The 26,588-nt window shown below is 32.9% G+C and overlaps 1 protein-coding gene across 2 annotated transcripts in view; it reads left to right on the top strand.

Annotated features, from left to right (window-relative positions):
• The window catches only part of MOXD1 (monooxygenase DBH like 1), a 119,265-nt gene that overhangs the window by 24,014 nt on the left and 68,663 nt on the right, over positions 1 to 26,588 (top strand). For both annotated transcript variants that reach the window (XM_074187604.1, XM_074187605.1), the window contains exons 2-4: positions 2,660 to 2,806; positions 6,157 to 6,324; positions 6,438 to 6,521. In XM_074187604.1, the coding sequence (XP_074043705.1) occupies positions 2,660 to 2,806; positions 6,157 to 6,324; positions 6,438 to 6,521 (399 nt within the window). The remainder of the gene's footprint in view (positions 1 to 2,659; positions 2,807 to 6,156; positions 6,325 to 6,437; positions 6,522 to 26,588) is intronic.

The raw sequence follows: 26,588 nt of genomic DNA, 5'->3' as shown, positions 1-26,588 counted from the left end.
CTCAGCTTCCTTTTATGGCTGCTTTCTCCCATTAGAGCATAACTCCTTGAGGACAGGAGCTGCCTTTGTTTTTACTTTGTATTTGTGTCTGCAATGTGTAGCACAGTGACTAGAATATAGTAGGCATCGAATAAGTTTTTTCCTACTGACTTAGAACTATGCTGTAGAAATTGTTCTCCTGGTCCTGCTCAATTCATTCTGAATCAAATAATGCAAACCTTTCCAAATTTCTCTCAATTCCTCCCACTTGTAATTTCTTATAACATAATAATAATACTCCAATCCATTCATATATCAACATTTTTTAGCTATTTGATGGATCCCTACTCTGATCCCTATGCTTTCCCTTAACAAAAACTGTTGTTACAAATAATGGTACATAGAGGTTTTTATTCTCTTAGACTTTTTTTGCCATAAATGTCTAGTAGTGCTTGTTGTTGTTGTTGCAGTGATTGTTGATCCTTTGTTTTCAAAGAGAAGCAAAGACATTGTGAAGTGATGTCTTGCTTTTGAATTCGTTTTAAGTGAGGCAGAGTTGCACAGCCAACAGCCTCCCTCTCTTTTCTACAGACTGGCAAAACAAAAGTCAAGATGGTTGTCAGTGGCTTGGGATGCAGTGGATCACTTTGATATCTTCAATGTCTGATCAAGCTCTAAGCATTCCACAGAACCTACCTTCATGGCTAATTGTTCTAATTGTTCTCATCTGCATATTCCATCAGAGGGAGTCTTCACATGCTGTGGGTAGAAATACCCCGAACTACTCCAAACATGTGAAGACCCATAGCTGTATCACTGGGTCAATTAGCATACATGATTAAGTGAATTTTGAAGTATATTTCTATTTTGCTTTCTATAATGTCAGGACCAAGACATCATTCTATCAACAGTACCTCAATGTATCTGTTTACCTGTAGCACCTCAAACAATTGTCATTTTTCTTTTTTGTTAATTTTATCTATCTGATGAGTGGAAGGTGGTCTTTAGAGTTGTTTTAATTTGATTGTTCCACACATATTTCTAAACATGCCCACAGTCAGAGTTCATGAAAGTTTCATGCTATAGAGGTTCTGTGAAAAATAAACAATGTAAGCTCTTAGTAAAATATAGAAGAAATTCAGTGAAATGTAATGACCACTAAATTTTGAGTCAAAGCCTCTGGGTCAGGAATACCTGAATTCAAATCTTTCTTTGCTATGTAATCCTAAATAAGTTTCTTAAGTCTCTTAGTCTTAGTTTCTGAACTATAGAATGAAGTGGTTAGGCTACATGATTTCTATGGTTACTTCTAGCTGTAATTTTATGATATAACTGAAGACTAACTTCCCAACTTATAATTTGTGTGAATGTGAGCAAGTCAAGAATGTTCTTAGATCTTACTTTTCTCATCTGTAAAATAAAAAGGTATTGGTTTCTAATATGTCTTTAAATTATAATATTCTATAATATGAGCTAGACTTGAAATTCAATGTCATCCTATAAAAGCATAAAATATGGATATTATAATCTTGAGAAGCAATATATCAAAGAATACAGAATAATAAATAAAATATTGTCCTTTTTAAAGTATATGAAGAGAGAAAAATTAATTAAAAATATTATATGGCCATTTTGTTCAAAATTCGAAAATGATTGCTAGATGATTGTCACACAAAATCAAGTCTTTTCCCAATATTTACATCTATTTTGCACATCAAAATTGTTTAGAAAAATACTTCTTAAAAGTAGTTTACATATTAATAAAATGATTGTAAATGTCATCATTTAATACTTAGCTCCCTTTTCTACTCTCCAAAATATATATAGGTACATATATAATTTTTCTAAGCAAAAATGTTGTTTTTACTATTTATCCATATTGTCAATAATTTAATAGCTTTTGCTATATTGAATAAATCATTAAAATGATCAATAAATTTTTTGTTAGCACTGTTGATCAGAGATATAATGAATATTCTGAAGAAATGTGAGCATCTTTTGTATAGTAAATACTTTGTGAAACTTAAGGATCTATATAAATAAATAGTAGTTATTGTGATGATTTTTATTGTTGATGGAATTGTAGCTATTATGAAAGACTCCAAAATCTAATATTCTGAGATTTTAGTACTCATGCCATGACTTATTTCTTATATTTCAACCCTCAACTTGCATAACTCCAGTAACTATGTACAGTGACAGCTCATAATAACAAATCTCAGAGTACAAAGAAACAACTAGTTCTTTGATCCTTGGATCATAGGGTATGTTGATATAAACCTGCAGAGGCAGGGACTCTATTTTAGACAGAGTTTTATCTTCTGTGGGAGTGGTGAATGGATGGGCTTTTTTACAATTCTGTTCTTTAGTGGTATATTGGAAAGAGAACTGTTACAAAATAATGAGAATTTGGTTTTAATACTGGATTTATTATTTACTATTGTAGCTATTTGACTTTGAAACTTCTTTTTTGACTTGGTTTCCTTTTTTGCATAAAGATGATCTATAAAGTCACATTTGGTTACAACTCTGGAAGGAGTCAGAAAGAGAATATTCATTTGAATATTTTTGCTAAGAATCAGAGTTAGATTAAATCCTTCATCCTTTCTTAGTTTGGTTCATTTCTGAAGTCATAGCACCTCAGATTTTAATTTTCCCCCCTTTTTTGTATTTTCTGCAGGATTATTTTACAGATACAAATAGAGAACTGAAGAAGGATCCCCAACAAGATTACCATCTGGAGTATGCCATGCAAAATAGTACACATACCATTATTGAATTTACTAGGGAACTACATACTTGTGACATAAATGATAAAACTATAACGGTAAGAATATTAAAATATAAATTTATGTCTAAATATGTGTATCATTAAAATGAACTTTTGTTATGTTTTAAGCACCTTTGCCTAAACAGGAATTTTGAAGACAAAGTCACATTTGGTTTATATATGTTTTTAAAAATTAATATTTTATGGAATTTAGTTTCTATACTTGTTTTAATATATTTCAGCTAAAAGTGTTATAGGAATGATATGAGCAATAATTAAGAAAAGTAGTGGTAATAAATTTATTTATTAAGTGAACACAAAACTAATTATAACTTTCCTGCAGTATTTGTTTAGCTATTTGATGGATACCTACTTTGATCCCTATGTTCTCCTTTAATGAAAACTGTTGTTTTCAATCTGCTTCAAATAATAAAATTTTGGAGTACAGTTGCTTTTCTATGCAATTTTCAAAGAATTATAAAACTGAGAGTCAACTTTCTTCTGTGGAACATTTGTGTTTTCAGTTTTCTTCTAATGTATAAAAGAACATTATACACATTTTGAAATCAACTTGAAGATATCTGTGATTCTTTCACTGTAGGACCAGAATTTCTTTTTTTTGTTTGTTTGTTTTTTAGATTTTTGCTAGGCAATGGGGTTAAGTGGCTTGCCCAAGACCACACAGCTAGGTAATTATTAAGTGTCTGAGACCAGATTTGAACCCAGGTACTCCTGACTCCAGGGCTGGTGCTTTATCCACTATGCCACCTAGCTGCCCCAAGTAGGACAAGCATTTCTTAAGAGAAAACATGAAAATATGTATTGTACTTCAAAATTTTTATGAAATAGTCTGTGAAAGCTAAAATTTTAGTATTCTTTTCTATGCTTAAAAATAAATATAGGATCAGAGTTTTAGAGACAATGAGATGGGTAAGACAAAATAATACCTCGTAAACCTTTTATTATTGTTACATTGATATTCATTTCATCAGCATAAATCAAAGCCTCTCCAAATTTCAATAGAAGGTCTTCATGAGTTGTAATGGACAAAGCATCATTATCACTTTGTGGACAAATTTCTGATTATAAGTATCTTCATATTTACCTAGGTTGGTCATGGATGCATGGTTCATTGAAAGGTTGTTAGTGGAAATCTTAGCTTGATAAGACCTACAATAGTTCAGTTTATTTCAGCATATCCTTCAAGAATCAAAGGTGACCTTCAGGCATATAAAAGCCATAGAAATATAACTTTCATAGAGAAAGAGAGAATTTTCATATTATTAAAAAGGGGTACTTAAAAGGATTAATAGTTAAATTCATTTATAATGACTTTTTCCCTTAGTCATATAATAATGAAACATTACCATTTTAAAAAATATTGGGTTCCATAATTTAAACCCTGTAAAGACATGTAAGTGAAATACTTAAACTTTACAGGATTTGAAATAAAGTTATGAAAATATTAAACAAAATAACAAATAAGTCCCCCATCCAAAGTTTAGGAACCTTTGATTTAGAAGCTAAGTTACAGGACACCTTAGAAAATACCACATGGCTATATTGGAGTTGATTTCATTGATCTGAGTATTCCCTCTACCAGTACCAGTAACCCTTTTTACAAGTTGCTTTGTTACCCAAAATTCATCAAGTTGAGACCATTCTAGTAATGAATCTCTATTTTTTATATTGAAAAATAATATATGTCTCTCATTTAGTAAAATAAAATATTAAAAATATTAAAATTTTAAAAAATTAAAATATTATGCCCTGAGATGATTTTGATTACAGGTATAATTAAGAGTGGATCAAAATGGAACCAAAAATACATGTGTGGTCAGGATTACTTTCATGAACTAAAAAGTGCAATCTCTATCTAATATTGAAATGATAGTCACAGCAGTTCTATTTCTTAGGGAAGGAATACAGTTAAGACTTTTAACAGAAAAAGCTTTACTTTTGTACTTCCTTTCAAAACTGCCATGACAAAGCAGCTGTCAGTAGTAATATTATTGTGTGTGGGTGGTCTGAGCTCTTCCTTTTTTTCCTTTGGCCAATCATCTGATTCAAAACAGGATATTTATTTGACCTTTCTGGATTGTCTCTAGTCAAAATGTTTAAACTGGTAGAATTTCCTTTATTACAAAAATGATTATGAATATTTGTTAATGTTGTCTAGTCATTTTTCAGTCATGTCCTAATCTTCATGACTCTATTTGGAGTTTTCATTGCAAAGATACTGGAGTCATTTGCCATTTCCTTCTTTAGCTTATTTTATAGATGAGGAAACTGAGGCAAACAAGATTGAGTTATTTGCCAAGGCTCACACAGTTCTAAGTGTTTAAGATGAGTCTTCCTGATTCCAGATCTGGTATTCTATTCATCTAGCTGCCCTTGATTATATCAATACACCAATAAATTAATATCTCATTTATGTATATATTGTATTGTATCAATTAAATACTTGTACATTTAGAAACCTATCTGAACTTTCAACTAGTGGTGTTATACTAACTACAAGGGCTTTTTTATTATGAGAACAGAAAGAAGTCCTGGAATGAAATGTGATTTTGATCTTTTTCTCCATAAATGATCAATTACATATGATAGTGGGCAAACATGTGGTCTTTATTCTTCCCAATTTGAATATTTATATGCTTGGTGATAGTTGTGTTTTTCATCAACCCAATGATAGGGTAATTACTCAAGCGCTCTATTTTGGGATTAATTGCATCATCTTCCAAGAAGCAGTGAATAGAAAACTGGTTTGGGACCTAGGAAGATCTAAGGTCAATTTCCTCTACTGATATGTACTGTTTGGGGTTGGACAAGTTACTTGACCTCTCTCTGTTATGTACAATTCTCTAAGACTAAGGTTTTATTAGAATAAGTATTTTCTTTTTTAAAGAACAGAAATGTAGTTTCTCTCCATCTGACTTATGCCTCATGCAGAAAAGAAGAAAACAAATTCTGTAGAACAAATATGCATTGTTAAGCAAAACAAATTATCTCATTGACCATGTTCAAAAATATATATTTCATTTTGCACCTTAAATACATCACCTCTCTAGCAGGAGGTTAGTATGTTTCACTTTTGGACCTCTGGTATCATAATTGGTTACTGCCTTGATCAAAGTTCTTATAGCTTTCAAAATATTTCATTTTAACATTGTTATCTCTATTGTGTAAATTATTTTTCTGGTTCTGTTTAATTCATTTATCAGTTTATAAAAACCATCAAAATTATGTACTTTATAATATTGATGTTATAATTTAAATTTTTACTTTTAACCTTTATTTACTTATATATTCTGCTTTACAAATATTTTATTTTTAATTAAATCAACTAGACTGTAAGGAATGGACTTGTCTAAAACTCATTTTTCATAAGATGGTCTTTCATTTAGGAAAGCACAGTGAGAGTGATATGGGCTTATCACCATGAAGACATTGGTGAATCAGATCCTAGATACCATGGATCTAATCGGGGAACCAAGAGTCTGAAATTGTTGAATCCTGAGAAAACCAGCATTTTGTCCACAACCTTATCATACTTTGACTTAAGAAATAAAAACGTAAGTCTCTTTAGAGTTATATATTACTTTGAGAAGAAAGTTTTGATGATTGTTTGTGTTCGCAGGGGAAAGTTGTCTGACTTTCATATTTCCCTTCCCTTCTATTAAGACAGGTGCCAATTCCAAATAAAGGCACGACATATTGGTGTCAAATGTTTAAGATACCTGTGTTCCAAGAAAAACATCATGTGATAAAGGTAGGAAGCTCACCCACAGATTACATTTGCTCTGTTGATATTTGACAATTTTCTGTATTTGAGCAAGTATTATGGAATCATGTAATTTAAGTTCACAGGTCCCTCAGGGTTCATCTACTCTACTTTTCCTTGTCTTCAAGAGTAGGAAACTGAGACTTGGGTAAATTAAATTATTTTAATTGCAGAGTCGTGTGTGTGTGTGTGTGTGTGTGTGTGTGTGTGTGTGTGTGTGTGTAATATGATAACTGTGGAGCTTTATGATCCTTGGTGGTTAACACCCTGCTGGACATAGTAGGTAATTAAGAAGTATTTGCTGGATGATTGCATACTTAGCTGCTCTGACTCCATATCTAATGTCCTTTTCAGTAAACCAAATTAAACAGAAAAAAAAATGATGTTAATTTATGACTTCTGGGAGAAATAATGTGAACTTTGAATCATGGGTCAGTATCAAAAAATAGAATGACTTAGATCAAATAATCACTGGCTTAAATTTCACCAAGTTTTGTAAATCTCAGAAAATACTATCACTTTAAATGTTATATTTTTATCTGTATAAGATCTTGCTCTTACCAGATATGACAAGTGTTTCAAGTAAGAAGAATAACAATTATAATGTCTATGTGTTTGTTTGTATATATGTGTGTGTGTGTGTGTGTGTGTGTGTGTGTGCTTGTTTTGTTTTGTTCTTAAGAATGGGAAGCAAACAATTTCATCTTATGAGGTAACAATAATGTCAACTTGAAGTAGAAAACTGATATTTCCTGGTTCATTCCACCCTAGAGAGTAGCAGATAAGAATGCAATCATCCAGCAAATACTTCTTAAATACCTACTATGTCCAGCAGGGTGTTAACCACCAAGGATCATAAAACTCCACAGTTATCATATTACACACATACACACACACACAAAGATTATATATACAATTTAGAAAGATTTTTAAAACTTAAAAAACCCATATAAATGCTTGCTCTTACTTATCATTGTCATCAATATTATTAAGAAATGACTTCTATTCTCAAAGAATGTATAATGTAGTTGGGAAACAAAATTATCAAATATGTAACAGCAGCAATTCAAGATAGAATATAATTAAGTGAAAAACTTTGTATCATCCTCAAGTCTTCTCTAGCACCTCACCTCATATCCAACCTGTTGTCAACTTATTCTACTTTTATAACATTATTTCCTATTCCTTCCCTCTTCTGATACTACAACCATTGTGGTACAGACTTTCATTATCTCATGCTTGGACTATTGCAAGAGCTTGATATTTGACCTCTGAGCCTCATTTCTTCCAGTTACAATTTATTCTACTCTAAGATTTCAAATTGATGTTCTTAAACCAGAGGTATGAGCATGTTTCTTCTTTTTTAAATAAACTTCACTGGCTCCCTATTACTTCTAGTGCTAAATAGAAAAATCATCTGATTTTTGTAACCTGGACTCTTCCTAAATTTCTAGTCTTTTTATACCTTCCTTTTCCCTATCTTCTCTATCCAATGACTCTGACTTCCTTGCTATTCCTCAAGCATAACTTTACTAACTGAGCAGAAGGCTTAAATACTTGCTAAAAGTTTGACTTGAAAGGGATTCAGATGAAAATAACTGAAGTACCAGAATGTAAAATAGCTTGAGATTATATGGCTAGTAAATAAGTGGGACCTTTATTCTGTTTTGTACTTTTTACCACTCAGTTAATTTATTTGCCATTAGAAATGGCATTCTTTTTTCAAATGGGGTAGATAATGAGTGAAAATGATATGTGAGCACTGAGAATACAAAGGACTATTTGATTTAGTTCTTGCCCTTATGATTTTTTTTCAAGAAATCATTTATTTTACTCAGTTCAATAGAAAAATGCTCTTATTAAGTGGCTATTGTATACAATGTATAGATCTATGATGGAGTTTTTTCCTCTGTCTGGTCCCTCTAAAATACTAAGCTACCTTCTCTTTATTGGAGAATGAAAAAATGGGGATCTTATCTAATTTGCTAGTTCTTTGTTATTGGGAAGGGCACTTGTAGAATTGAGTCCTCCTTTATGGAAAGGAAAAATTAGAGGTTTGAGATAGTGTCCCAGGGAAGGTGAAATGTATCATTATAATTACATACCATAGTTACAGTGTGATATGATTAAAAGGAACTCTTGTTATAGTCAGAAGACTTGATTCATGGTTCTACCACTTATTACTTGGGTGACCATGAAAAAGTGGCAAACTCTATTAGTCTTAGTTTCTTTATCTGTAAGTTGAGGAAAAGAAAATTTTGTACTACCTATATTAAAGAGTTAAAAGTGGTTTATATTTTGTGAGGTGCTGTACAGAAATGTAATACCATCATTACCACCACCATGACAAATATAATTGACAACTGAGATCTCACGAGAGATTTATTGTACTGTTTTCATTGAAAAGGGGCAGAGTATATTACATGCCACCAAGTTAGATTTTATTGTGTCATTATATTTCCCTGAGTTATACAAATGTGGACTGTTTAACTTGGCAGAATGTGTCCCATAACAAGAAAATATAAGTAGATTTATTGGTAATATCACCAAAATCGGATATCCATGAAATGTCTGCAAATCCAGAAAATTGAATAGCCATGAAATATCCACTCATGTAGATCTGTTTCATGTATTATATCCATCTCATTTTTAATATCAACATGTCAAAAAGAAATTCTAGTTCAGTTTTTCTATTGCATAAGTCACTTCCATTTTTAAAACAGGATATTCTCTATTGAAACACTTGTGTTTCTAAAATGTCAGCTAGGTTAGTGTCTTTCTGTTTGGAGAAATGTTCAAGTCTATGAATTATAGGAGATTTTTCCTTCCCAATGCCAGAAAAAGGAAGTAATTTTTGACAGGTAATTCTCTTTGAGAATCTCTTTACTTTTTTGGCATAACTGTTTTTTTCTCTCAAGGTATTTTACTTTTCTCGTCATGGATATAGATTAAGGGGAAGCATGCTACTGCCAACTTCTTGAATGGCCTTGACATTCTTACTTTGCTTCTGAAACTTAATTTCCTAATCTATAAAATGTGACATTGGATTCAATAAACTCTGAGGGTCTTTCCAGCTTAAAATTATTCTAGGTTAATTTGAATACCTGTAAATTGTTTAAAAAATTATAATTTTTACATTAAGAAAAAAATGGCCTGAGATGACTGTCTATAACAAAATCTTCAAGTGGCTGAAAATAATTTTCCTGTGAAATCTGCTTTGTAATCCTTTCCACACGTCATAGTTTGCCAAGCACAAGTTTGTTGTCTATTTTTGTTATGAAATTTGGTACAAAAAAACCAAGTCAGATGGTAATAGAAGATATTTCACTTTTAATGTGCAATATGCTTTGTAGTTTTTATTAGGAAAGATTCTTTTTCTAGATTTTATGAATTGTGAAATTGAAACAATGGTATAACTTTAATTCTGTAAAACAGCATAACAGAAATGTTTTTTTTACTTTATTAAAAAGGGTTTTTCCCCAGGAATAGAAAAATGAGGAATTCCCTTAGGATATTAGAAATATATTTCTCAAAAAAAGCCTACTCACATAAAACTCTTCAAAAGCAAATTTATTGCATAAAGTATGACATTCTTACATTGACATATGGGATCTAGAATGGATGTTTCTTTCAGTGCTCAATGTTTCTCACTTTCAGCTTCTAGAGACCAGAGGACTACCTCTGTTAAACTGACTCCTTACATCCTAATGCACAATGTTCTTTGTAGAGATAGATACATGATAATCTAAATTTGAACAGTGTAAAACTAAGATGTAGTAACACAGAAAACATTTGGTATTTCTTTGTGGGATAAGGGTGACTAAAATTCCAGCTGTTCTCTGAACTCACAGCTGTATTTCATCAGCTATAACCTGGTTGGATTTAGCTAAAAAGGGTGATTCTACTAGGAAGGGAAAGGATTTATAGCCTAATAAAAGTAAGTAATGAAAAGTTAACCCTTTATGCTAATTGTCAGTACTCAAAGGATAAGTGTAAGTAACTGCATAGTTAAGAATTCACAAACTTAGAATATAATGGAAATTTGTTTCATTTACAAATGATAAGAAAAAAGAAATGTTTCCAGCACTTCATTCTCAAAAATAGTAACAAATCTAATTTCAAATATTAACCCTAGGTAAAGGATATTGTAAATAACCATTAAGAATTCTATAAACTTATGTAGAGGTCTTAACAGAAAACATGGTCTGCCCTGGTTTAATGTAAGCAGCATTGAAATAATATGTGAAATGCAATCTTTATGCAATTTTGAGTCTGAACTTTAGATTGTTGCAGAATACATCATACTACTACTACTACTACTACTACTAATAATAATAATAAAAACAGTGGGGTTGGATCATCCAAATAAAATTTGGATAAATATATAACATGAGAACTCAGTTATCTAAGCATTTATTGAGTAAATATGATGTGCTATACTCTGGGGATACAAATAAAAAGGATGAAAAAATACCTCTAACAAGGTACTTTCATTCTATTGAAGACAATAGGAAAACACTTTCATAGCAGGTACTCTCCAAGTGGATTTTCAGTGTGACCAATTCATCCATATAACCTTTCATTCATTATTCATTCAAAAATATTTATTGAGAATCCACTATGTGGAAAATTTTCAAATCAATTCCACATGCATTTATCAGGTATTATGGGAGACAAAAAGATGAATAAGACAAGATCTTTCTTCCACAAATCTTTCAGTCTAGATGGGAAGATAAGGCATAAACTTGAACAAAAACAATTCAGTGTAGAACCTCACAAGTGAATAAAAAAGAAAAGTTCAGAGGAGGGTGGGTGAATTTCTTGCTGTAAGGTAGGAAAGGTTGAAATTTAAGGCACTTTAGCTGGCTTCAAAACCTGGGTAGCGTTTTAATAGATAGACATAGAATAGAGTGAGGAAAAGCATATGAGTGAGAAAGAAATATTTGGAGAATAGGAAACAGTTCAGTTCATTTGGAACTTTTAAAGGATAGCAGTATGAGATTAGACCAAAAAAATAAGCTTTTGATTAGTTTACAGATGGAATTAATATCTGGCTAAAATTTAGCAACTAGACCAGAGAATTATAGAACTAGAAGAGAATTTAAATATCATCCAACTCAACTCAATCATTTCATAAATAAAGAACCTGAAACCCATAGCAGTTTTTATTTAAATTTGATAGACAATGGAAAACTACTTAAAGGTTTTTTCCCCCATTAAGGGGTGACAGTGTTTTATTGGGATAATTAATGCAGCACATTTTATTGAAGGGATGAGGAATGTTGGGTGAAGAAGAAACTGATTTAAGATTTTCTTTTTTGCAACTTTCCTCATGAAATATGCCCTTAAAAAGTGTGAAGAAGTTAGTGACAATAAGAATGGGAAAAAATAAGGCAATTGACATTATAAAATGTATAAAACTCCTATCCTAATGAATTTCTTTGAGACTTTATTTGGGGCTTTCCTGCAAGGTCACAAGGGATAGATGAAAGGTCAAGAGGACCAGTTTAGATGATGAGGGGGCATAGCAGACAAGATAGGAAGAGGGTCACTCTACTCCTATCAGATATCATACCAGCTAGGAATGTTATTTTTCAGTTTAAAAAATACCCTGGTATATTCATTAAAATTATATCCTTATGAAAATAAACAAATGATGAAATGGAAAGAAAGAAATCTGTCTTCCAGTACCTATGAAAAGCATTTTGTAAGTATCGTCTCACTTGATCCCCACAGCATCTTGAAAGGTAGGTATTATTGTTGCTGCTTTTGTTTGATTATCTGCCTGTGAAGGATCACAATTCAGAGACCAGGGAATGCAGGTGCGAAAAGAAAACTAGAGATTTATTAAAGGAAATTACAACATAAAAGAAAGTGATAGGCAAGTTAAGTGGAGATTAAGGAAAGGCCACGTGGATTGCTAATTGATCTTGGCAGACCAGCTGTCAGGCTCAACAGAAGTCTGAAAGGTAAAAAAAGACAGTGAGGACTTCCCCAAATCTTCTTCCATTCTCCTTCAGGGTCCATGGGAGGGATGGTGACCTGGGAGTGACCCAAGTCCTGCATTGGAGACTTTGTCTTTTGGGGAGGGGTCTCTTATGGGTGGTCTTAGTTGTATTTTCAGCACCTGCCCACCCTGGCTGCCTGACCAAAAGAGAATGCAATCCAGATCAGATCAAAGATCAGGCCCTCAGACCATGGCCTAAATTGGACAATAGAGGAAGAAGGAAGATTCCCTCAATAATGCAAACAAAAAATTTACAAAATTTGTCTCCAACCAATCTCAACTCTCCCTATGCCCATGGTTCCCTGCATCATTATTTATTATCATCTTTATTTTACAATTGAAGAAACTGAGATAGGCAGAGGTTAAATGACTTGCTCAGGTTTATGCAACAAGTAAGTTATTTAGACAAGATTTGAATTCAGGTCTTCCTGATTCCAAGTGCAATATAGCTAGGTATATGATATATCCTGTCTCATCTATTTACTTGGGAATTCCCTGAAAAAAGCTGCACATAGAATATTGATTCATTGAGAAGTATTTTTGAATAATTATTCAATGTGGCTGAAAGCTGTGTCAGGTACCCAGGAAGAGAAAGATTCTGTTCAGTGCACAGCTTGGGTGGAGAGTCAAAATATACAGACATGAAGCAATAAAATATGATAGCACAGAATAGAAGATATTTAATTGCTAAATTATTTGATATATCTGATCAAGGTAGGAATTCAGAGAAGGCACAAAAACCATGACTTGGAAGAGATTGACCTTAGAAGCTGGTCAGATGGAAAGAGAGGTATTGGTTAGTCTTCATTAATGATGTTATTGCCAAATGACTTTAGTTGGGACTATCACCATAGGGGTATCTCACTCCTATTGGTTGATAAGCTTTAAGGCACTCTAAGCACAAATTAGCTATATTTTATGAAAATTAATGTTCTTAAGACGTGGGTAGATAAACACATTCTCTCAGTTGTTTTTTTCCCCAGAGCAAATTTTGAGTTGTTAAATAATAATATAAACACTTTGACTGTTTATCATCAAAGCATTATCATGAGATCAGTGAAAAATAGAATGTGTGTACTCACTAAAAAAGATGCCTCCAGCATTAGTGGGGGAAAAAAGTGCTTCAATGACACCCATTAGTCTATAAGAGAGCCCCATGTCAGCCTCACAAAAAAGCAAAGAACACTTTCTACTTCACCAAACATCTGGCCATATTGGAACTACTTAGCAACTGCTTCTTAGACTTCAAATTCAAATCTATAGCATAGAAATGTCAGGTTATTAAGTAGAAATCTTGCACAAAATAAAAATTGTTGTCAGGGTAACTGAGTATTTTTGACTGGGGAATGCTTTAGCAATACCAAAGACTTCAGTGTGGAAAATACAAAGGAACTCCAGTCTCTGACCTTCAGTGCCCAAATAAGGGCATTGATTTTTATCTTGAGTGATACCAGTCAATGACTGCTTTTATTCTGAGAGTTGAACTGGCCAGTTTTACTTGATGTTTAAACTCTGTCCAATTACATCATGAGATCTTTAAAAAAAACAGCTCTACTTCTTAATTATCCACATATGTGTATAGCAATTTAGTTCCTTAAAATAAGACTTGAGGCAGAGGGTTGATCAAGGTTCACAAAGCCTACAGATTGCCATTCAATTCAACAGAAGAACTGAAAAGAGCCTCACAATGCTAAAAACATGCTATTGACTGTAGAGTTTTGGTTTTTGCTTGTAATTGTCATCAACAGTATTTATATAATCCTTCTAATGTCTTTGGGTTGCCTTATGACAATTTTTTTTCAAGATCATTCAATAACAACATCTAATTAAATCATAGTCCTGATACAGACCTCCAAAAATGATGTAGTAATTCATCCTCCTACTTTCAAGAAGGAGTGAACTGGAACCAATCCCTAGAAACATAGTCCTCTAGTGTCATCCTGAAAGTCTCCAGAGAAAGAGATTTTTGAAATCTCCAAGACATGTCGCTATTTATTTTCGCTGTTCTCCTCCATTCTTGACAAGCTGTACCAAATGGTAAGCATAACTATTAAGCATTTTATAATGTTGAATTTTACTGGTTCATGGATGTATGACTTTCCTCCTCAGCCAACCATGAACCATGCATACCCACACCCACCCCATCCTTAGTATATGCCATAGCATTCAGTCATTCACAATTGCTTACTAAGAACTTATTGGTGAATCAATGTTCTATGTGGTTAAGAGCTATAATATGAAGGAAGGCAGTTCTGGGGATAGAATCAGCAAAGGCTTTATGTAGGAAGTGACACTTGAACCAAACATTGAGTATAGCTAGGAATTTTAAGAGATAGTGAGGAAGGAGTTCAGTGCAGGTATCAGGAACAACCTGTGCAAAGAAACAGAGATGAAAGATGAAATATCATTTACCAGGGACTGCAAGGGAGCCAGTTTGTCTGTAAAGTAAAGTGTTGAGGATGGTGAAATTGGTAAGTAGAGATAGACTGGAGAAGAGTGGAACTGATATGCCACAGTAGCAGTAGTAAGTATAGCCCAGCTCCTCCAATGTACCTCCCCTACTAGAAAATGTACCAGTCCAAGAAGAAAATTGGAAACTGAGCCAATACAATAAAAATGACAATACTACTTGATGTATTTATTCAGTGTGCATGTCAGTTAAGATTCCAAAGTATTACGTTACAGAGTTAGAAAAAAATTATAATTCATGTGGAAGACCAAAAATTTAAGATAGCTAAAGAATCAATTTTAACAAGTGGAAAGGAAGAGATCATAGCAAAGTTGTTCTTCAGTCATTTCAATTATATCTAAGTCTTTGTAACCCCATTGGGGTTTTCTTGGCAGAGATACTGGAATGTTTTTCCATTTCCTTCTCCAACTTATTTTACAGATGAGAAAATTGAGGTAAACAGTCTTACGTGACTTGCCCAGGGTCACAAGATAATATCTGAAACTGAATTTGAACTCCAGTCTTCCCGATGCCCAGTGTTCTATCCACTGTACCATCTTGAACTATTCTGTAAAGTAGTAATCATCAAGATGATTTGACAATAAGTAAGAGATAAAGAGTTTGATCAGTAGGACAGATTACTTATAGAAACAAATGAACACAGCTAGCCTAGTATATGATATATGTATAGATTCCTACGGTAGGGGCAAGAACTTGAAATCTGTAACAGGAAGAGGAAAATTACATTGGTACACTAGATTCCTAGCATATATTCTTTTCATTTGAATTTCTTTAGATCTTTCCTTCAACTACCAACAATAGAAACTAGACACTATTCTTTGGGGTCATATTTCCCTTTAAATTCCTTTTACAAGTTGTAAAATAAATCTTTCTAATATTGAGATCCTAAACTTAGGGTGTTGGTGTTTCTTGGCATGATGTGGTTCTTTGTTACTTTATGGAAAAGAGAAATATGAAGTACATTATCAATGAATCTTTTTATAAAGTCTGTTTCTTTAAACAGATGATTCTTGTAGCAGATGCACTACCCAGTTATCTTATGTTATCTGGATTCAAGGATAAAATATATAGCTGTTAATTTTTTCTTAAATATAATATACAAATCTGAGGTGACAACAACCTTCAAGAAAGAGTTTAGGGCTAACCTAGTGTCCCCAGATCAAGCATTCTTTCTTTTCCTCTCTGTCTTCCTCCCTTTCTCCCTCTCTCTTTTCTTTCCTTTCTCCCCTCCCTTCCCACTCCGTTTTCCTTCCTTCCCTTTCAACCTCTCCTCCTTTCTTCCCCCTTATCTCTGTCCCTTCTTTTAACCTTTCTTTCCCCTATTCCTTTTTCCTCCTCCCCCTTTTTCTCCTCCCTCATTCCCTCTTCTTTACCTTCCCCTTCCACTTTCTTATCCTCCCTTTCCCTCTTATCCTTCTCTTTCCCTCACTTTCATCCTCTTCTTTCTTTCTTTATCACTGTCTCTCTGTCTTTTTCTCTCTCTCTCCACGCTCTCTCTCTGCCTATCTGTCTCTCTATCCCTTTATCTCTGTCTCTCTGTCTGTCTCTCTCTCTCCTTCTCTCTCTCTCTGTCTTTCTCTCTCTCTCTCTCTCTCTCTCTCTCTCTCTCTCTCTCTCTCTCTCTCTCTCTCAGTATCTGTCTGACTCTGTCTCTCTCTTTTTCTCTCTCCCTGTGTGTTGTTTGTCTCTTCATACTATATTATCCTCAAGATAATTCAGAGCACAGTAATTTGTCCACCTGCAGCAAGAGTTAAGTTCTTTCATGCTAGCTTTTCTTTCTCTAGATGTGAAGGGAGAAAAAAATGAGTTGTAGAGAATACCTATACTTTGGAAAATTATCACTGACTAGCTTTATTTCCTTGATTGTCATGAATCTCAGAGCCTTGGTTTCCTCTGAAAAATGAGGAGTGTATACAAGTGACCTTCAAGGTCCATTTCAGCTCAGAATTTCTTTGTTCATTGAAATATTCAAACTTTATAGTTCAGTCAGTCAAAATCTTGTAGACATGTCCTAATAGAGAGGTATTGTAGTATAATGGAGAAAGTTTTAGACTTGGCATCAGGAAGATCTGTAAGAACTTATTTATTGGGTAAAACATGTACATCACTTAATCTCTATGCGCCTCATTTCCTTATCTGTAAAATGAGAAGGGGATGAATTTAACGATTTTCAAGGTCCATCTCTTCCAGTTTTAAAATTACAATTCTTTAGCCTGACACCCACATGTTTGGGATTTGGGTGAAGCAAATAATAATTTTGGGATCTATCTTCAATTCTTAGTTTTAAATCAATTTTACTTTTAGGTTTTAAACAATATAGTAAAGCATCATTTTTCCCCAATATGGGATAAATATATCTTACTGGCATTTCTAGAATTAAAGAAGTGATCACCCCTGGATAAAAATCATTTAAAATCTCTATGAAGCAATGCTAGTAATTTGTGTTATTATGAGATGCATTCTTGAGGTTATTACTCTTAAGGAATAAAAAATATTGTCATTCTTCCTCTTTTTTTTCAAACTGAAAGAGATGTCTGCTTTATTAAGTTGCCCAAGGAAGTATATATTAAAGTTTATAAATATAAATGTGTTAAGTTAATAGGGAACATATAAATATGCCACAAATTTCATATGGTGTGAATAAAAATATGCATGTAGCCATTAGTGACACCATTAAAAGAAATGAAAGTTTTTGAAAATACACAAAAATGAGTTAATTTTGCACAAAAATAGTTCCCTGGAACAAACAAAAAACAAAGCAAACTCATATTGTTCACTCAATTTACAGTTGCCAGATTTTATTGAGATGATCATTTGTTAATAATTTGGGGTTTCTGCCCTTTCATGGATAGAATCATTGAGACATGAAGTTGTAAAGAACAGGCTATAATTGTAACTTCAAAGAAAGCATGAAAACAAAGTAATGGAAAATACTTGGTGAAAAACCAGGAAAAGACTTTCAATATCTCTGTCAAGTCCCTCCCAGCAAGAGGTCCATCTGCTCAGGGATTAGGCAATGAAACTTCCCTGATATATATTTTTGTGGCAAGCTTGGATATGACACTCCCTCTTTTTTTTAATCTATGTGCCTAAAGAAGAATAGAAACGATCATGTAGGAACCAGTAGTTTCTTAACCTAACCTGAATAACAGTTAATAAAAATGGTAATCCACAAATATAGTGAGGTAGAGCACTCTTTTTAAGGTGAATTTGAATATATGCTGTGAATTCAACTATTTTAAAAGACTTTCAGGAATTAGTATATAGCTGTGCATAACAGAATTCAGATAATCTATATGTCATTATCAAGAATGGAATTATATTTAATTTCTGGAAAAGTTGTTACATCTACATATTGGTGGCTAGATGGTTTCTTGAGCTAATCTTTCAGTCCCATGAATCATGAGGTCTGTTGGAAGGGATATGTGGAAGAATTGTGGCCACTGCCCCTGATTGGTTTGATCAAAACCCTTATTTGTAAAAATTACCTTTGGACCCCTGAATTACTAAGTCCATACACATAAAATATGAATCTTTGAAAAACATTCATAGAGTTTGGTTTCATTGAGTTTGATCAAATCTAGAGATTTTTAATCTTGGGTCTGTGAAAATATAACCAGTTTCCTTTATAATCTTATGTATTTAAAAATAATCTTCTGAAAAGGTGTTCATGGCACACACATAAATGATTAAGCATATCTTGCTAATAATCAGGGACAATTTTAGAGTACCTGTGACAGAGAATACCATCTGTATCCAGAGAATAACTATGGAGTTTAAACAAAGACCAAAGTTTATTACCTTCAATTTGGGGGGGGGGGTTGCAAGGCAATAGGGTTAAGTGACTTGTCCAAGGCCACACAGCTAGGTATTTATTAAGTGTCTGAGACCGGATTTGAACCCAGGTACTCCGGACTCCAGGGCTGGTGCTCTATCCATTTCACCACCTCACTGCCCCCTTCAATTTTTTTTAAATGTTTTGTGTACTGCACAATTTTGCTCTCTAATATTTTATTTTCTCCTCAAGGATATAATTTCTCTCTCAACACATTCAATTTTGATCAATGTATTCCAAGGAAACAATGTAAAGATTATCAGACTGTCTTCTGTGGGAGGAGGAAGGGAGGTTGAAGGAAAAAGTGTAAAATTCAAAACCTTACAAAAATGATAGGTAGAAACTACTATTTATATGTTGAGATTCAGAAGTTGACCATGATACCTAGCCTGTGAAGTGGGATGTCTGGGAGGATGAAAATTTCATTTAGATCTCTTTGTATCCCTAATATTTAACACACAGATGTTTAGTGAACTTTCATTGAGTTGAATTTAAGTCTGGAGTTGAGCCTCCTGAGTTCTGAGGTTTGTAGTATATAGAAGCTAGACCCAGCTTCTTTTCCAAAGTTCATCAAACTACTGTTGAATCTGTTTATGCTCCAAAAGCAAAGACTATACAGCCCGAGTTTTAATGAATAAGTGGAAAAAGTTGTTGAATTCAGAAAATAAAATGTATTCTGTTATAACTTATCCAAATAAATTTCCCCTTTATGGGAAAAATTAGTGAATTAATTAACTATAAAAATAAATAAAAAGGTTTTGAAGTATAGGAAGTTAAAAACTAAGAATTTGGGTTAGGATATGACAAAAACTAAACATATAAAAAGATAAACCATAAAGCACAATCACTAGTCTATCAAAACACACCTAAGTAGCTATTAAAATCTCTAAGATGCACTTTTCTTTTAAAAAATTTTAATAGATATCTTTTACTTTTATATCAGCTTTTTCCCCTTAAACTGTTCCCCCCACCTTAGTGTCGTTATTTTAACAAAAACTTTACAAGAAAAAAAATACTTCTTACTGATGCAATTGTAACCAAAATGGAAAATGTGAAAATTACAGTTGCTATCAGCTATTTTAAGTTGCTGTTTTAGTGCAAGAAAATCTCAGTAGCCTGTTGATATTGATTCTGCTATAAGGAAATTACATATGATAGGATGAAGACTTAAATCCTACAGCCTCAAATGTCAGTGTAAGAAATCATGTGTTTCAGCATAAAAATACCTGTGGGCTGGCAAGAGAAATCAATCAAGTATGAAAAGGAAGTCTGTTCCTATTAGCCAGTGAATAAAAAGCTTACATGTACAAAGAATAGTCAAAATGTGGATATTTTTTATTTTCTATGCAGAATTATTGTGAGGAAAGTATCTTGTAAGCATGAAAGTTTGTGTGTGTGTGTATGTATAAAGTATATTTCCATATATTAAGTGCTAAATTATGTGGTGCTGATTGCAAATATAGTTGGAATCTATAGAAAAGAGGATTTGTTTGGGCTGAGAAATTCAGAATAGATTTTATGAAATGAGTAGGCCTTGAAAGACAAATATATCTTAAATGATAAGAAAAAGAAGAAAGACACAGTAAGCATGGAGGTAGGAAATATAAACATGAGAATATAGATGTGCAAATAAATATTTTGTCTATGTAGAACAGTTATGTGATCTGCTCAGTATTCAGAGGGTATATATTGGGAGGGTATATATTGGGAGGAGTGAAAAAAAATTGGAACCAGACTCTGAAGGGCTTTAGATAGTTTGGCTTATGCATATGAGTACATAGAGTGACATGAGGAAAACAGTGCTTTATGAGAGTTAATCTGGCACTGATATCTACTCCATAATAAGAGAGAGAGGGAGATTGCTAATCAGGTAGATGAATGAAGTAATTAGTGTAGTAATCCAGGTATAAGGCAAAGGTTGGACTAGATAAGGATGAAAAAAGAAATTGATTTAAAACTGGTTAATTATACAGATTCAGAGTAATTAACATCACCTTTGAAACTCAATTCTGCAGGCATCTTTACATGGGTTTCTACTGTTTTTATCAGTAAATTGGCTGAAGGAACAGAAAGTATAGTTATCAAACTTACATATAGCATAAAAATGAGAAGGCTTATTAACATATTAGATGCTAGTAATGATTTCAAACTATTGAGACAAATCTATGAGGATAAAATTGAATAAAGATAAATGAGAAGTCATATTTGGATTAAAAAATCAACCTCAGAGGTATAGAATGGAAGCATCATGATTAGGCAAGAGTTTGTATGAAAAAGGTCTGGGGTTCTTACTAAAATGAAATTTCAATGTGAATCAGCAATATATAAGATGGTAGACGACAAATTTAATACAAATTTTGGTTTCTTTATAGAGAGGCATATAGGAATATAGGTGTTTAAGTCCTAATGCACTCTGTCCATGGGTTCAAGCAACATCTGGAGCATTGTGTTTTCTTCTGGAAATAGAAGATAGCACATTGATAAGCTGGGGAATATTCAGATGACAACAAGATAAATGTTGAAAGGTCACATATTCATACTATATTGAGACTGATTGAAGGAATTAAATTTATTTAGCCTGGAGGAGAGAAGACTTAAGAGGAATATGATTGCCTTATTCCTGAATATGAAGAGCTATCATATGGAAGGATCTTGATCTTAATTCTAGAGGACAAAACTAAGGGTAGAGAGTTGAAGTTGAACAGAGGAGAATTTGGGCTTATAGGAACATCTTGTAATTGTACGAGTTATTTGAAAATACAATGTAATCTTGAAAGTATAGGTTTCCTCATTATGTGAAGTCTTCAAGCAAAGACTGATTATCACTTGAACACATTTTATAGGGAGTTCTTTCTCTCCTACACATTGGTTAAGATAAATGGCTTTTCTGACTTTTACACTTCAAAATCCATCTTTTATAGGAGTCTTTCTAGTTTTTCCCCCTCAACTCCCTTGCTAGTTCCTTCCTCCTGAAATTACCTTCCATCTACACTGTACTTATCTCTACAAAATTATTTACATACTTTTTCCACCCTCTCATTAGAATGTGAGTTCCTTGAGGATGGTGACAACTCTCCCTATAACCCTGACACTTTCAAAATAATTACCCCTAGCATTTAATCCAGTGTTTGACACTGAGATTCTTTCCAGTCTTGAAATTCTGTGTTTCTATAAATAAAAGAAAGATTTTTACAATAAGAAAAAAGATCAATTATACTTTTGAATCTACCTTGAAAAATTGTTTTCATTTTTAAAAAATGTCTCCAATTGGAAAATGAAATTGTAAATTTTCCAGTTAGACTAAGAATTATTAATAATTACTTTTTGGATCAGACATTTCATCTAGTTCCAAAATGATCAAGTTGTTCTCATAATTATCATCGACCCTTTTGTTACCTAATTTCCAACACTAATTTAGTACTAATGACCTCAAGAGAGCAATTTTAGCCTAAAATTATTACACTATGCACCTCTCTGTCTTTCTAACAACAATCTTTCTCTACAGCAATTCATACTGAATATTAAGACTAATATAATTTCCCTAAGACATTTTCTGCCTATACTCTTAATTACACATGCCAATGGGACCAACGTGTAGAGGAAAATCAAGTACAAACAAGGGACAATAAAGTTATCAACAATTACGAAAAGGTATAACAGTTCATTTTGGTATTAAATTTACAAATATAAAATAGATTTTGGGGGGCAGATAGATTGAGACTTAGGAAATTTTGGAAATTGCTTGAGGAAAGCTACTTTATCAAGCAAAGAAGATGCCCTGTGTGTGCCTGTTTGAGTACTTGAAAATTGAGTCTTATAAACCTGGTTAAATGTGGAATGCTTATTCATATTTATAAAGAGATTCACAGAAGATATTTTTTAAAGTAGTAAGTTCTTGGTACATTTTAAACAATTTAATTTACAAAAAATTAATTTACATATAAATTTTGAGTAAATGTCTTTTGAAAAAAAGGCATGTCGAATTTCTGTGTCCCCCAACATTTCTGTTTATCAAGTTATATTGCTAATCATGAGCACTGGATGCTTATTGGTCAATTGACAGAAAATTCATTTCAGGCTAGAGCTAGAAAGAAGGGACAGTTCCTCTTTCACTAAACTCGATCTAGTTCACTGCAATTCCATCTGTGAACTCCAGTTTTTGTTGAAAAGAATGTCCAAAGTACCTCTCTACTCATGCTAAAAAGTTGTTTAAAGTGAACAAGTTGCCAAAATATACAAATTTTAGTGCTTATATGTATAGATTGAAATATGATATAATATCTTTGGGAAGTACATGAATATCCATCTAAACTCATTGAAATCACATAAAAATTCTGTGGGCATATCAAGCACATTTTCAATTATTCAGTTGTAATAACTAGGTTGGCTAAAAAAGCGCATACTTTTTTGTTTTTGTTTTTTTATTTTTAAATTTATTTTTATTAAATATATTATTTGAGTTTTACAATTTTTCCCCAATCTTGCTTCCCTCCCCCCTCCCCCCCACAGAAAGCCCTCTGTCAGTCTTTACTTTGTTTCCATGTTGCACCTTGATCTAAATTGGGTGTGATGAGAGAGAAATCATATCCTTAAAGAGAAGAGAAGTCTAAGAGGTAACAAGATCAGACAATAAGATATGGTTTTTTTTTTCTAAATTAAAGGGAATAGTCCTTGCACTTTGTTCAAACTCCACAGCTCCTTATCTGGATACAGATGGCACTCTCCTTCACAGACAGCCCCAAATTGTTCCCAGTTGTTGCACTGATGGAATGAGCAAGTCCTTCAAGGTTGAACATCACTCCCATGTTGCTGTTAAGATATATACAGTGTTTTTCTGGTTCTGCTCATCTCACTCATCATCAGTTCATGCAAATCCCTCCAGGTTTCCCTGAAATCCCGTCCCTCCTGGTTTCTAATAGAACAATAGTGTTCCATGACATACATATACCACAGTTTGCTAAACCATTCCCCAAATGAAGGACATTTACTGGATTTCCAATTCTTTGCCACCACAAACAGGGCTGCTATAAATATTTTTGTACAAGTAATGTTTTTACCCTTTTTCCTCATCTCTTCAGGGTATAGACCCAGTAGTGGTATTGCTGGGTCAAAGGGTATGCACATTTTTGTTGCCCTTTGGGCATAGCTCCAAATAGCTCTCCAGAAGGGTTGGATGAGTTCACAGCTCCACCAACAGTGTAACAGTGTCCCAGATTTCCCACATCCCTTCCAACAATGATCATTATCCTTCCTGGGCATACTGGCCAATCTGTGAGGTGTGAGGTGGTACCTCAGAGAAGCTTTAATTTGCATTTCTCTAATAATTAATGATTTAGAGCATTTTTTCATATTCCTATGGATTACTTTGATCTCCTCATCTGTAAATTGCCTTTGCATATCCTTTGACCATTTGTCAATTGGGGAATGGCTTTTTGTTTTAAAAATATGACTCAGTTCTCTTGTATATTTTAGAAATGAGTCCTTTCTCAGAATCATTAGTTGTAAAGATCGTTTCCCAATTTACTACATTTCTTTTGATCTTGGTTACATGGGTTTTATCTGTGCAAAAGCTTTTTAATTTAATGTAATCGAAATCATCTAATTGGTTTTTGTTGATGTTCTCCAACTCTTCCTTAGTCATAAACTGTTCCCCTTTCCATAGATCTGACAGGTAGACTAGTCCTTGTCTTCTAATTTGCTTATAGTATTGTTTTTTATGTCTATGTCCTTTAACCATTTGGATCTTATCTTGGTAAAGGGTGTGAGGTGTTGGTCTAATCTAAGTTTCTTCCATTCTAACTTCCAATTATCCCAGCAATTTTTATCAAAGAGGGAGTTTTTATCCCAATGGTCAGACTCTTTGGGTTTATCAAACAGCAGATTACTATAATCATCTCCTGCTTTTATACCTAGTCTATTCCACTGGTCCACCACTCTATTTCTTAGCCAATACCAAGCAGTTTTGATGACTGATAAAAAGCACATACTTTTTACATATGTATGTTTAAAATAAAAAATTATTTAATTGAGAAAGAGATTCTTCCTGTGAATTTAATAAATTCAAAGGGCACTGAGTTCCATGGAATACCATTGAAATAATGGACTTTACTGTAAGTAGAATAAATATACTTTAGATTAAATGAATGAAGATAGTAGGTCTATAAACTCAATTTTCAGGTCCTACTTCTGTTCATTTTTTTCTCTCATCTGTTTATGGGATATCAAAGCATTCTATCTCCCTTTCCATTTTTCTCAAAGCTATGCACCCTCCCCACTAGTGGACAAGGGTCCTGAAAATTATAATCTACATGAAGCTGTCCTGAATTGTTTAAACCCACCCTCCACCACTAATGTCACTTTCAGAAACCTGTCACTATACTTCCCCCCCTCCCCAACACAGAATTTCTTCATCTTTTTTTTTTTTTTTGTTTTTGCAAGGCAATGGGGTTAAGCGGCTTGCCCAAGGCCACACAGCTAGGTAAGTATTAAATGTCTGAGGCCAGATTTGAACTCAGGTACTCCTGACTCCAGGGCTGGTGCTCTATCCACTACACCACCTATCTGCCCCCCCCCCCAGAATTTCTTCATCTTGCCAATACTTTCCCCTTCCACTGATAAATCTGTACACCCCACTTCCTTATTCTGTGACTATTTATTGATAGTGTGTCCAAGAAGGAGAAACTGAAAAACTCTCTTTCCTTTTAAGTCCTAACTAGTCTTCTTATAGATCCTCTAACCTCGATCTTCTTTTCTCTTTATCTAACAAGAATTTCTATGAACTATCATATCACCTGGAGGAAGTGGACAGAGTTAAGAAATATAGATAGCATAAGAAAAACAAACACAGAGACTTTGTGCAAATATAAAAAAGTTAATTGGAAGAAAATACAAGCATAACAATTATTTTTATAGATGTAAATGGATTCAATTTCTCAATGGAAAAAAGAATGTAGAAACATGAATAAATCACTGACAGTTTTTGCATTCATGAAAATATACATATGCTTGTTCTGTAGAAGTGAATGGAAAAAACAAAATTTAATATACTTTAGGTGACTTCAAAAAAATCAAGATTTTCAGATACAATAAAAATGATAATTTTGAAAGAAATAGATTATAAATACATCTTAAACAATATTTAGCATATAATAAAACCTATGTACACAATACATATACACAAGTATATGTACATGGGTATATACATAAACACATATAGTCACACATGCATAGCAAATGACATGTAAGTTCTGAAAAGATAAAGTTAGAACTTTAAATATACATAGATAATAGTATATAAATTATAGGAATTTCTAATAGTATTACCTCAGTTTTATGAATCCAAAAGAAAGATTAAATAAGGAAAACAATACTGAATAGATTGTTCAGAAACAGATCTTAAAAGCTGATAGTAATTTATTTTTTTCCCAGTGGTAATTTCTTAATGAGAATATTACAAATATATAAAATTTTTCAGCATCCCTGATGATCTTAGAAAATTAAACATAAGCTATGTTATATGAGAATCTCAGGCAAAAGTAAAAACAGAAGAAAAATCATATCTTTTATATGTCATAAAGCAATTAAACTTGTAAATTAATGAAATAGTGACAAAAGATCAGTACTTAATGAATGTTAATTAAAAATATCCTGAATACTTCATGGTTCAGAAACAAATCATAGAAACAGTAATTTATTCCTTTAATTATAATATTAACAATAAGAAAACAATAAAATATTTGTTAG

This window comes from Macrotis lagotis, chromosome 5 (genome assembly GCF_037893015.1).
Source record: "Macrotis lagotis isolate mMagLag1 chromosome 5, bilby.v1.9.chrom.fasta, whole genome shotgun sequence".
Classification (NCBI taxonomy): Eukaryota; Metazoa; Chordata; class Mammalia; order Peramelemorphia; family Peramelidae; genus Macrotis; species Macrotis lagotis.
Note: the sequence above shows the minus strand (reverse complement) of the source record. Positions and strands in the feature narration are given on the sequence as shown.